Consider the following 14,000-nt stretch of genomic DNA (forward strand, 5'->3'; position numbering starts at 1 on the left):
TAAAGAATTATTAATATTAGTTGAGCTAATTTCTTCTAGTCGATGGAATTGTAACTTGTGATCTCGACGTTAGGTTAGTTGTTATATGAATCGATCATGGTTAATTTTCCATAGCTACTGCCTATAATAGAATGTGACTATGAATTATATGTAACGGATACAATGTGGATAACTTCATGATAGTTTGAATAGGATTTACCTATGTAAACTTACTTTCCATGAATTCCTAATATGAAGCATGCTTACTGTGATTTCGAGTTTTTTGGCAGTTGTAATAGTATCTCGTTTAAGTTAAGATTTTCTTTGGCTACTTCTCTATATGTTCATTACTGATGAATCTTGATTGATAATCAATACTAGGGAAATTTATTTATGATCTATGTCTATCTACTCTCTAAAACAATGGTAATCTTTTGCACTAGTTGTATCACGATCTTGCAATGATTCGTAAATGGTTTATCTCATGTTTAAAGTACAATTAGTTACATTCCTGTACATGTATAATTTATGAAAGGGTGTAGTGATAAATTTTTATCAAGAGGGTTGATGAATTGATAAGGTCTACTCTTTCTCCCTACTTTTCTATATAATGTTGATGAAGCCTTGTATGGCATTGTGTGGTATGGTTCACTTATGGTGGAGGTGCTTGCTTTATTGTCATTATATATGTGTTTACCATGGCCTTGAAGTAAAATTAATGAATATATGAATGTGTGGTTATGATGATACCTTGTGAAGCTTATGCCTACTTTCCTATTCTAGTTGTGATTTAGGTGGTTTGGCTACTGCATAAGCATGTGTATATTTATGTTAGGGTAAAATGTACTTGCTTCCCATGATGAGGTCTTATAATTTTATATGTTATGAAAAGTTAAGATAGGTACATAAAGACTAAAACTGACTATAAGAATGTTGTAAGTCTTAAATAAATGAGTCTTATGCTATGCTAACCATTCTATGATGTTGTGTGATGTATCATTCACGAGAATGACTTGATAGATGTACTAGCATAGGCAATGATATGGAACTTTGACTATGCATTGCTAATGTTCACCTTCATGGGATAGTTCGTAGGTTGGTCAACTAAGGACATGCATAGGATTGTATGAACAAGTTATAAACATGACTTATATGCTATGATGTTAAGCATATGATATGATGAAGTATGAATGTGCATAGTTTCATGGAGTGTTGATATGAAGGGATTGCTCATATAGGTACACCTATAGACTTATGTATTGATACATGAACAACTGTGACATTATGTGTTATGTGAAAGGTTTAATCACAGATAGGTATACCCTCACACAAATGAAACATGATCTAGTCAATAGAAGAGCCTTGAAAGGTTTTCTCAAGAGTATCCTAAACTAGGAAGGTGCTTACATATGCTATGTCCACGTGAAAAGTTTTCTCACATGATATAGGTTAAGAAAGGACTTCTCATCTATGACCTATGATCTAAGCATATGAGGGTATGGCTCTCCAAAAACCTATGTTTTATAAAGAAATGATACATAAAGACTTTTGCATTAAAGGGAACTTAGCTTAGCACCGAGTGAACTTGTAGATGAGAGGGTGGCACCTTCATAAAGAGGGAAGGTGAAAGGGTCCACTAAGGTCCTCAAAGGGCTGTTGAGATCAATTTAGGACGTTTGAAATCTCTCCAAAACTCTTTCTCCATAAACCTTCATTGAAGAAGCTTCTAGCTCCAAGGAAGAGTACCAAGTTCTTCACGTTTTCTTTAACAAATTCTTGGGTTTCTTCATATTAAGGTATGGTAGTCATCCTTTAACCTTCTTTCATTCAAGGACCCCTTCCAACAAAATTTGAAAAAGGATTTCAAACTTCAAACTTCTTTATTCCTTGACTCTAAGTATGAGTCTTTGCATGAAAATTTTTATTGATTAAAACGATTTTTTCATAGCTTTAAATGATTATTTTAATGTCAAAACCTCATGGAATCATGTCTATTATTTTTATCAACTTTTGGCTTACTAAATGGTTTCTATGAGCTTGACTACATAAAGTTAAAGTTATTCTTTCTTGGTGGTTTTATGGGATTTTAGCTACTGCCCTAAGGGCAATTTAATTATGGATTATTATATGAATTGTGAATAGGTGGTAAAGGCTTGGATGAAGGGTATGTTATTGTATCCTTACAAAGTTATGTTGAGGTAACTCTTGAGTGGTATGGTCCTCTTTTGGTGACGGTGTTTACTTGAAATATACGAAGTTATATGTGTATTGTGAGAATGGCCTTGAAGGCATTATATGTGATGTTAAGTGATAACTTTGATATGTATATGTATGGTATGTGTTGGAATGTTGATATGAGTATCTTGAAGGGTTTATGTTAAAATATAGTATGCATTTGATATGTAAAGTATGATAATGTGTGAATTTTCATAAATGTAAGTTGAGCATGTCTAGAAGTCAATGTTATGAATAATGGTCATTATGTGAAAGGTATGCTCACATGTGCTCACACATACACTTGAATGCATGAATGAAGTCAATGAGGTAGGGTGCACACTCTTCGTGAGTGGAGATGAATTGTCTAGACCATCCCTACTATTCCTAAGTATGAAAAGGGAGATGAAGTGTTTAGTAGAAACCTCACTATTCCCAATGATCTTTCCAAAATAGGTTGGAGGTTCGATACTATTCGTGAGTTGTGATGGGTTGTTCAATAGTTATCTCCTAACCTATAGTCATTGAATGTTTAAGATTCCGTTGGGGAGTTATTCTTAGCACCGAGAGGATTTGAAGAAGGGGTGTGTACACTTCGTGAGTAGAGATTTTGTATCCAATGTTCCTCTTGAGATGGGTACTCCTTGTTAGTACAAAGTGAGTTACTTAGTAGAAATCTCATTATCCCTTAACTAAGCGCCCGCGTAGGTGTAGCTATTGGAGATCTCATGTAAAGGCTAAAGAATATGACCCTACCTTAGGCAAGTAGGGATCCCTCATCCAGTAAGGTTAGTACTGGGATTCGATGTCAAGCTCTCATTATCTATGTCGGTTAAAGCTATACCCCACAAAGTAATGTAAAGAACTAAGTCTTCTTATGGTGTACTACTTAGGGTAGGTGGTGGAGTGGGACGCTATTTATCCATTGCACAAGTAGACATTTGGAGGGAGTCTTGGTGTGTCCTTATGTGAAATGTATGAATGGGTCATGATGTGATTTAAATGAAAGTAATTTGAATTTATGTCGTTATGAAAGAATTTTAAAGTTACGAGTTGTAGGATGAACATATGAATGATGAATGTAGTATATCTAATCTCATGGAATCTTCAAGGATTACATAATGGGTGTAGTAGTTTGGGATGCTAATCTCACATTGCACTTTGAGTTACTTGTAAGTCAACTTGAGAGGGGTACTTATGTGAAGTTCTTATATGCAAGTATCTTTCTCTAGTGTATTTAGTATGAAGTTTGATTTGTTAAATGTAATGATGTATGCTCGTCATGGTAAGACCCCCAAAATGAGTTAGATCTAGATCCTAACATGTTTTTCTTAAGTTTCTAAGGTCTTATATTGACTTATAATATGGTTTAGAGGCAGTGTAAATTTTTTAGGCGATTTGGAAGTCAAACGTCAAGGGACGACCAAGACAATCCACGACTAGTCGCCTATATGGCTCATGTGTCTATATGTTATTATATGTTTATTTCATGATCTTAAGAAGTATTAAAATGAGCTATAATGATTCTTAATTGTAGTATATGAAGTTCTGTGAAGTTTGGAGATCAAACGTCCAAGACGTTCGAAAATTAGCCCTTGAGACGTTCAAGTGTGTCTTGATGGGGCCTAGACGGTTTGGACGTGTTATGGGTAATTTTTTGGGGTGAAAATCATATATGAGGTATAAAACTTCTTTAAGGTTGTATTTACGTTGGAAATTTATGGGTACGACTTGTAATGGGCCCGCAAAAGGGCCCACAAGAAGGACCCAAAGCTGGTCGAGACACTGCCTTCGCAGTGTCAATCGACTGTACCAAACGACGGCCAGTTGGTCTACCAACTGCCCTTTGATGAGGTTTCGTCGATCGAAACATAGACTAGGAAGGTCTCAACCAAAAAAAAAAAGGCCAACGTACAATCGATGGAAGCCAAAGGACGTACAGTCAATTGACCAACGACCAGTCAATGGTCATCAATCGATGGTGGCCTGCGGTTGCTGCCTGCGTACTGTTTTATTTAAGGGGTGAACTGCAAATTCACCCCACATACTGACTGACTCTAATTGATTAATTTACCTATCTTTTGGTGTATATAAGTGATCAAACACGTGAACAACCCATTCCCAATCCCTACTACACAAAATAAACCTTCCCCTAAAAAAATATTCTCCCTAGAAACCACCATTGATGGTGCAGCTCAAGAACAGCTTGGAGCTTTGATTTCCATGGATGATTCATCAAGTTTTAGTGGTTTTCAACTAATCAAAGTTATGGTGATCCTTCATCTCTAAGTAACCTTTCATTTGGAGAGTTCTTCTCAATGTTTTCAAAGAGGATTAATGTATTGGATTGAATGTGATTTAATCCAATTTCATGATGAACCCATGTTCCATCCCTAAATTGATTTAGTCCTTGCATGGGCTTTGTGTTCTCGATTTGTTATCGATTAAATTGTGATTCTATTACGTTGAAGTGGTTATATCTACTGTTATTTACGTGAATTGATGTTGAATTAATGATGAAGAATCCATGAGGATAATTATATGAAGATTTGAACATCACGAATACATGCCTTTATGTGATCACTGTAATATGGACGTTTTAATGAAATATTATGGAATTTGATTGAGTTGTTGTTATTGTAACTACTTTTTTAGGTTAATATTATTATTGAATTGTAAGTAGAATTTGGGTATGATCAAGGTATATAAGGATTAATATGAAATGGGATGAGCTTCAAAAATTCCCAAGCATGGACTCATTCAACCTGGTGCCTAGCAAAGGGATTAGGTCAAAGTTTGAAATTTATGAGCACTACAAGAGTTAATGATAAACAAAGGACTTCAATTGCCAAAATTAGAAGTTACAATGCCACAACTTCTAAGTCGTATAAGCTAGCAGACAATAGTTTTCATGTACATCCTCATTTTTATAAAAAGAAAGACAATGTTCCCTTCTGTCAAGGAGTTCAAATGAATCTACATACTTTGACCAGTGATGCAAGGGCTCTAGGACAAAGATTAGGGACTAATGTTTAAAAAACAACTCTGATTGGCAAAATTAGAAGCACTACAACAACTTCTAGTCGAAATAAGGAAGGAAAGACTAGTATCCCTATTCCTCCTAATTTTTATCCAATGGAAGACAATGACACCCTCTTTCAAGAAGCAACAGTTACTCGAGATGCTAAAAGAAGTGATAATTTGCAAAAGAGTTAGTCTGAATAATATATTTGATCAAAAAAAATTGCTTAGCTTTCTACAATTAATCTTCTTTGTATTCTTTCTGTTATTAATAATGGGCATGAACTTCTTAGTTTAGTTGACTTCCATTAAAATTTGTAGGTGCATTTGAATTTTATGAGTCAAAAAGAGTTATTGGAGTGCCTCGATCTGCTCAAAAAAGTGGTACTGGTATTTTATTTTTTATTTGTGTAGCTTTTTTTTGTTGTTGTTGTATTGAAGTGTTAGTTTTTATAACTTGAACTTAAATTTGTAACACCATTTGAATCTAGAAAATCAAAAAAGGATTTTGAAGTGGCTGAAGGTGCTAAGGAAAACTAGTATGCATTTTCTTTTTATGTAATATTTTCATGTTGTTCTTACCGGAAAAGTACCCTTCTTCTTAGTAATGGGAATGAACTTCTTATATCGATTTACTTGAATCAAAATTTACAGGTCTTTTTGAATTTGACAAGGCTAAAAAATTGACTGAAGTGTCTCGGCAGGATCAAAGAAGTGATACTACTATTTTATTTTATTTGTGTAACTTTTTTTAGTAAGCTGAATTTATTTCTTTGGCATTTTTGCTTACAGTAAGTTTTGCAGGTTTGTTTGAATCTAGAAAAGCAAAAAAAGTGGTTGAAGTGGTACAAGATGTTGAGGGAATTGAAACTAGTATGTACTTTCTTCTATATAATTTGTATTAGTTTCTGCATTGTTATCTGTAAAGGAGCTAAAACATTATCTTGCCTCGCTTTAATAGGCCCTGATAATCCAAGAGTAAAACAGTTATTTCCCCCTTCCATTTCAAGCTATCCTTACTGTTAATAAGATCTTTATATGAAGTTAGGAGACCAACGAATCCTATAGAACTCTCCTTATCCCACTAATTTAGATTCCTTTTTAGAAGTATGTTCCAGTTGTCTCCTTCTTCGCTTTGTTCTACTGTGGGATTCAGCTTCTTGTTTTGTTTTCCTTACTGTAGATTTTGCAGGTCCATGTGAAATAGAAAGGGTAAAGAACGTGAGAGGAACAAATATTTGTATGAATGTTTTGCAACTGAGACCTGGAGAAAATTTAAAGTTACTTTCTATGAAATTAGAGTCGTCGGGAAGAATCACACCTCATTTACGAGACACTTGAGTTTGCTAGTTTGTGATCGTAATATGTTTCCACTGCGTGTACACTCATGGATGAACATCGAAGAGCATAAGCTTGAGCACATGTGGGCAGTTGTTACTGTAAGGATTACAACATATCTATATCTTTTACTGATATTTGTAAAGAATTAATTCCTTTTAAAAAACTATTGGTTTTATCAGTTTCAAACATTAGACTCTTCATTTCTGTTCCTAAAATTTATGGGTTACATCCCTAATAGGTGATTTGTACTTCGATTACTTGTTTTCTCTTATTAATAGATTTTGTTGGTATTTTTTCTATTTTAAGAGAAGTTTGACAGTGATGACATGAATGATCAAAGAGATAATGTTTTGCAATATATGAGAAAGCTTTGGAATAACTGGAGAGGATCACTGCACAAGAATTCGAAATCTAAATCATTGAGCGATGTTCTTAAAGAAGTGTCGAAGGGAGTAGATAAGAGTTATTGGGAATGGTTGGTCAAGGAACAATTTTTATCTGATAAATTTAAGGTAAGACTTCATATAGTTATTAACAAATATCATTTTATTTGTAGTTATAACATATGATTAGTTTTTTGGAATAATTTATACCACGTTCAATTTGAGTTTTGAGTTCGTTAAAATTTTTTAATGTCTTCTATCCTTAAGATTTACCAAAGAAAATTGCAATGGTGTGTTTTGTACTTCTTTTCTCTATTACCCTCTTCCCAGTAAACTAAAAAGTACACATTAAATATAGAATCATTAAACAATATTGGGATTAATTTCTGTGTTGGGTTGTTAATGCAGGATGCAAGTACAAAAAACTCAGTCAATAGGTCTAAGTTGTGTATGCCTCATCATATGGCACTACAAGAAAAAGGCTTATTTATGACCAACATTTAGGGACGAGTTAATAATCTCATCCTTAATAGTGTATATATTGAGACGAGATTATATTTTTGTCCTAAAAGCTATATGTTTTCGAGAAGGTGCAAAAGCTCGTCCCTACAATTTTTAATTACTAGTCCATGTTGTAAATGGGTGAGTTAGCGGGAGACCAAACATCCCAAAAATTTTACTAAAATCATTTTTTTTGGCTGAAAAATTAGGCGCTAAAAGAAACATCATTTCCTAAAATATCTAAAAAAAACCCATGTTTTCTCAATACCCACTGGTCCTAAAACGTTACATATTCTGATCATCAAGAACGACACGACTCTCTTTTTCATCTCGATCAACAGCAGATTCTACCTAGGATTTTCAAGATCTTCCTCAAAGTCTTTTATCCATCAGCAACGTTGTCTCTATTTGCTTCTCTCTACTACAAAATTCTGGTAAGATTTTTTTCTTTTTCTTCTTGTTCTCTATTTTATCGTTAATTCAACTTTGCCCAGTTTTTTTATGGTTTAATTTGTTGAAGTTTTTTCAAGTGTGTATTACATTGTATGTTCGAAAAATCAAATAACTCATAAAGTAAAGTTTTTTCTAAAAATAACTAACTGAAGACCTTGGTTCGGTTTTTCTCTGCTTCTTGATTTCCCTTATTCAATGGACACAAAAGTTGCTTGTATGAATGAATCTGATTGTCGTGTGATCAGTTGATGATTATAAAACAAAAATTCTTTATATTGAAGTGTTTATCAACTTGTAGTAACCAAACTGATTCTTTTCTATTTACTACAACACAAGTAATTGTCTTCTTTTATTTGTGTGTTGCAGGTCGTGAATTGATAATTATATAACTTGACTGATTCACTTGTATTTGGAGTCTTTGACCAGTGAATTAAAGATAGTGATTACTATGATTTATACTGGACGATTGAATTTTTAACCATACTATAGCATACATAATTTCCACTAAAAGAAACTAGGTACTTGGTCTCTTATCCTAGTTGGTGTTCTCACCCAAGCAGTGTAGGAAGCCTTATTCACAATGCTCTCCCATATTTAAGTTTGATCTTTTTTCAAATCAGCTCGACTTCCTTTTAATCCACCATTTGATGAGTTCAGAGTATATAATTTCGAATACATGGCCACTTCTTGAACTCCTCTAGTATTTTGTATAATTCACTCACTATGGTGTCCCTATCTATATAATGTTAATCAAATATCATATTATACTCAAATTCTTGTTCACTTAGCTTATGTACTTTAGGAGCCAAATTTAAGATACTTAAAACACCTTTATGGAATCAGAATGAACTACTTTTTTTGATATGTTTTTCTCGTATTCATCATTAACAATGACTGAGTGATCATATTGTTGTTCGTCTAGATAGTTTCATCATTAGAGAGCAGGCTGAAAATCGCTTCAATCTAAGTTCCCTATTTTAGGCGTGGTAAGTGTTTGACAACGAAGTTAGTGATTTAAATCACTCAATAGTTGTTATCATCAAATTCTGGACATCTGGGTTCTCAATACTTGTTCTCGCTTCAATTTGAGTTCACTTTTGTTGATCTGTTTTTCTTGTCTCCATATAATTTGCATCAAAGAATTTCACGACAAGAAATTTTCTTTGTTTTTCTTTCTTGTCTTTTCTGAAGCTTGATTTTTTCCCCTGTACGCTTGAAATCCACTATTCTGATCACTGGCAGAACAAGGTTCATGGTTTCTTTATGAAGAACTTTATTTGCACTTCCATTGAGAACTCTAAACAATGAATAAACAGCAGTCTCCTCTGCATCATTCTTGGCAGAACAACGTTCATCGTTTCTTTCTGTTGTTTGGTCCTATGTTAGAAAAACTTACCCAAAATTTTTGGAGCAGAAAATTCAACACTTTTCCTTCAGTTGAAGCTAGGTTTCATTGTATTTAATTTTATCATCCAAGTTTCCTACTTCTGTAATTTAGTATTTGTTGTGCCATTATATTTGTGAAGTCTTGAGGGATGGAGATCAATGTCTCAACACGAAAAATGAATATTGCTCCAATCCTTGTATTTAGTTGTGTATTTAGTTGCTCCAATCCTTTGTAGGCTCGAAGAAAAATCATGTTACATGAATTAACATCTTTGCTATAAGTATAATTATAAACTTTCATAATTCTTAGTGTCATCTATACTTAGATTCAACACTACTTTGTTTATCTGATGGTAACAAGTTGTTTGCAACTTAGATTTTTTTATTTTTCTTTATCTTTTAAAATCATCTTTATGTCTTATTAAAGGTTATGGCTCCTAGTAATAAGTGGATGGAACTTATTGAAAATCGACTAGATGAAATCTACTTGAGCGGTGTGCAAAAGTTTTTGAAATATGCTTTTTAAAGAACAGGAGAAGAATATGAAATACGATGTCTGTGTGTCAAATGTTACAATACAACTTTAGGAACTCGTAAAATAGTTGAGACACATTTGCTAGTACATGGAATAATTCGCAATTACTTTTTTGTATCACCATGGAGAACGTTTGGGTGAGCCATTATCAGAATCAGAATCTGAACATGATGATGGTGAACAACATGATGTTTTAGAAGAACATGAGAATGAAGATGAAGTAGAAGAACTATTGAGATATTTATATCCTAATCTTGATGGAGGAGCTACATAGACTGGTTGTGAAGACTTTCTTGAAGAGGAACCAAATGCTGAAGCAAAAAAGTATTACGATCTATTAAGGGATTTACAGTGTCCATTATACCAAAATTAAAAAGCTTCAAAGCTTTCCACTTTGATCAAATTGCGTCACATCAAAAGTATGGGTCGTTGGAGTAATGCATCATTTGCAATGCTATTGAAAATGTTGAAAGATGAGTTATTGCCTAATGGTGCCAATTTGCAAAATTCATATTATGAGGCAAAGAATATAATCAAAGGTCTTGGTCTTTCATACGACAAAATTAATGCTTGTACTAATGATTGCATGTTATACTTGAAGGAGGATAGCTTACTTGATTCTTGCAAATTTTGTGGTGCGTCAAGATGGAAAACAAATAAGCATAGTGGGGAAACAAAGAATAGAAAAGGTAAAAGATAGCATCGAAGAGTTTACGCTATTTTCCTTGAGAGCCTAGACTTCAGAGATTGTTTATGTCTACCAAGACATCTACTCTGATGACAGTGGATGATAAAATAATGAGGCATCGGGCTGATTCAATGGCATGGAAATCATTTGATGAAAATCATTAGTTGGAGTTACATTTGAACTCTTAATTTATTTAAACAAGCAAGGTCAGTTAGAGGAGGAGACGAATTGAAGTGAGGTGACGATATAGCGGTGCCAGCTACTCTGTTTTAAAAGTTTCTGCCGACATAAATGATGTTTTGAAATTTTCTGCTATGCTGCAACAATAGCGCTGCCAGCAACTCTGTTTTAAAAGTTTTTGCCGACATACAATTTTGTTTTGAAATTTTCTACTATGCAGCAACAATATTGCTGCCAGCTACTATGTTTAACATTTTCTGCAGAGATGTTAATCTAGCTCGTCTTCTATGTTCATTCATTTAATTTGTTCTATCATCTACATAATGTTATTTAGTTGTGGTTCTTCAAAATAGATGTTGGATTCTTGTCTAATGTTTCTCAAAGTTTTTTAATACATTTTTCTTTTTTCTTGCAGGTTTTGTTGATCTTTCATGATATCACTTGACAAAGACTGAAGTTTTAAAGTTTTCTGCTAGAGTTTTGTTCATTCTTCAGTGGATAGATGCAAGTTTAGAATGTTTGCTACGAATATTTTGCAAAACTTTTATGTTATCAAATATTTTTTGTTATGCAAATATCATGAGATAATCAATCACAGTCTTATTTCATTCTACTTTTCACTAGCTATATGATACTTTTGTTTCCATATTATTAGTAGTAATCATTTTGGTATTTGTTGATGAATTTAGTTCTTGTAATATAAATGATTCAAGGATCAAACTTGCTTCTTTCTAGGACCAAACTTGCTGCTGTCTCTAATGTATAAGATAGGATTTGATTGATTCTCGTCTTTAAAGTTGTTTAGAACCTGATTTTTCGTCAAGCTTAAAACTTCTCTAGGACCAGTTTGTTAAGGTCGTTATCGCTTTAATAGGAACAAATTTTTGATGGTCTCTGATGCTATTTTATGATGAGGTGTCACTCATCTCTAAAACTCTATTAGGAATACATTGCTTAACGTCACAAAAGAAGTTTAACGACATGAATTTCATGATATAAGTGGTCTACTCGAGATGAGATATATAGTCGCTAAAAGTTTTCCAGACCAGAGTATTGGCTTGTCTGAAAACCATTTAGGAACGAGATTTTTGAACTCATCCTTAATTACAAATAGCGACGGTAGTTTCTAGGACGAGGAGCGACCAGTTTTTTCTAGACGATGTAGCTCATTTGAGACCAGATTTTAACTTTCAGGAACTAGATTTCCCTTCCTTAGAGACTGTTTTTGTTGTAGTGGGGTAGCAAGCCTATTAGAGAGATTGTTTACGAAATTGTAAGTAAATAGTGCATCCCTACAAGGAAACCTCTCCTATTTCTATAAAATATCTTATGACTTATTTTTAAATCGTGAAGGGTGGCAAAGACTGTAATCCACAAAACATGGCAACTACTTTCTTTGAGACACGTAAGAAGGGAAATGAGCGTGTTGAACCTGAAATTGCTGAAAAATATGTATGTTTTATCAAATTCCTTACTCTTACTTAGTGTATTGAGTTATTTAAATATTTTTATGTTCTATAGGCTGAAATTCACGATCTTGTACAATCTGAACCATCTCTTACTAATATTGAGGTAGTGGAAAGGTGCTTTGGACCAGCATGCAAAAGTGACGTAATTAAAGTTGGTGGTGGAATAACAATTAAGGAGTTAAAAGGATGTACCACCTCAAAGGCTGCATTGTGGGAAGATCTTAAAACAACTCGGAAAAAAAGGAATCACTATAAAAACGCATGGATATTCTAGAGAGTAAGTATGAACACCTTGAAAATATAGTGAACCGTCAGTCTTCTTTAGTTCCATTCATTCCACCAGGTTAGTAAATATTCTATTAGTTATTATTACATGATGTTTTTTTGTGAACTAGTTTCTGGACACGTGTGTGCCTAGATATGTTAGAATGACTAAAATGCAATGAAAACATATAGTGTGTAAACAATATGCAATCAAAAATATAATACAAAAATTATAAATAAATCTTTAATAATATAATGATAAAACACCATTGAGGGGCACATTTTGATGTTTCAAATTAATTCTTTTTAAGCAATCTACTATAACTTTTAAACTTTGGTTAATAGTTAGCAAACTTTTAATAAAGTCACAAATGGCTAATTTGAGCTCAAACAAGTATTTTTAGATTTACGACTTCATAGAAAACTAAATTAAGATGTCTAATAGAGACGAAAAAAAACACAGAAAAATAGAGAAGGAAAAAAAAATACAATGTATACATTCTTCATAAGACGTTGATCAATAATAATGTAGATAAAAAACTAAATACAAAATAAGTACATAATATTTTGAGTTCTTATTGACACTTTCTCCCATATCCTATCAAATTCAAGAGTCTTCTTCCTGATATACGTCGATAACATAAATGATTTGGACATACATAAATTTGAAAATGTCTCAGTTATTAAAAAGTAGCTTATCGATTATGAAATTGAAATCTAAATAAAAAATAATATTAAAAGAGAAGTAAACATAAATTGTAAAAAAAAAAAAGATATGTAGCAAAATTATGGATGAATAATCATTAAAGCTACAAAAATCTCAATAAGAAGAATGAGTTACTCCATCAATAAGAATAAATTTTTTGTACGTGTCCCTACAATCCACATTAATAATTGAAGTAGAATAATATATTGTGATAATCTATGAGATGATAAAATATGAATAAGAAAAAAATGATATTTTACATGGCAAAATACAGTATACAAATATAAGATTCCAAATAAATTTAAGAATTCACAAAACACCAAACCAGTTGAAAAAATAGTCATCTAAAGTGATAATGATAAAAGTAGGATATAACATATCACTATTAAAATCTTATATAATATTATTATAGTTAAACAAAAAAATAACATAAATGGTACCTGAAAATCTCCGAAATAATCTCATCAAAAGGAGGTAATTGGTGAACAAAAAAATATTCCTCCATTAGTTAAAGATTTATATAAAAGAGGCTAACCAGCCTCACCATTTAGTTTTTTTTTTAAAAAATATTTAAAGGAATTATAAATGGAGACCATAACTTTACCTCTACAAATGTATTAAGATAAGAAATTAAAGACTATTAATGTCATTAACTCATAACTGAGTATTATTAATAATTAAAAGAGAAGATGAAAAGTTGAAGAATTTGTATATTTAATGAAATAATCATGGTCTTATACATGGGGAGATAGAGGGTTGCTCTTTTTACTAACCAATTTAATATAATTTAAATTAATCATAGTAATTATAGATAGAGAATAAAACATTAATCAAATTATTTAGACGTTTAAAATCTCAAAAAAGAGAATATATATATATA

General features: G+C 32.5%; 1 protein-coding gene and 1 long non-coding RNA gene across 2 annotated transcripts; both read left to right on the forward strand.

Annotated features, from left to right (window-relative positions):
* Window positions 1-7,653: 7,653 nt before the first annotated feature.
* On the forward strand, window positions 7,654-11,329 carry LOC114076967. The gene is made up of 2 exons (XR_003578050.1): window positions 7,654-7,873; window positions 11,097-11,329. It is a non-coding gene; the product is annotated as an uncharacterized LOC114076967 (long non-coding RNA).
* A 55-nt stretch (window positions 11,330-11,384) lies between these two features.
* LOC114076888 lies at window positions 11,385-12,424 on the forward strand. Its single transcript, XM_027916586.1, has 3 exons — window positions 11,385-11,441; window positions 12,035-12,133; window positions 12,203-12,424. Exons 1-3 carry the CDS (start codon window positions 11,385-11,387, stop codon window positions 12,422-12,424), a joined length of 378 nt encoding a protein of 125 aa, XP_027772387.1.
* Window positions 12,425-14,000: the final 1,576 nt, after the last annotated feature.

Source organism: Solanum pennellii, chromosome 4, assembly GCF_001406875.1.
Source record: "Solanum pennellii chromosome 4, SPENNV200".
In the NCBI taxonomy this organism is placed as follows: domain Eukaryota; kingdom Viridiplantae; phylum Streptophyta; class Magnoliopsida; order Solanales; family Solanaceae; genus Solanum; species Solanum pennellii.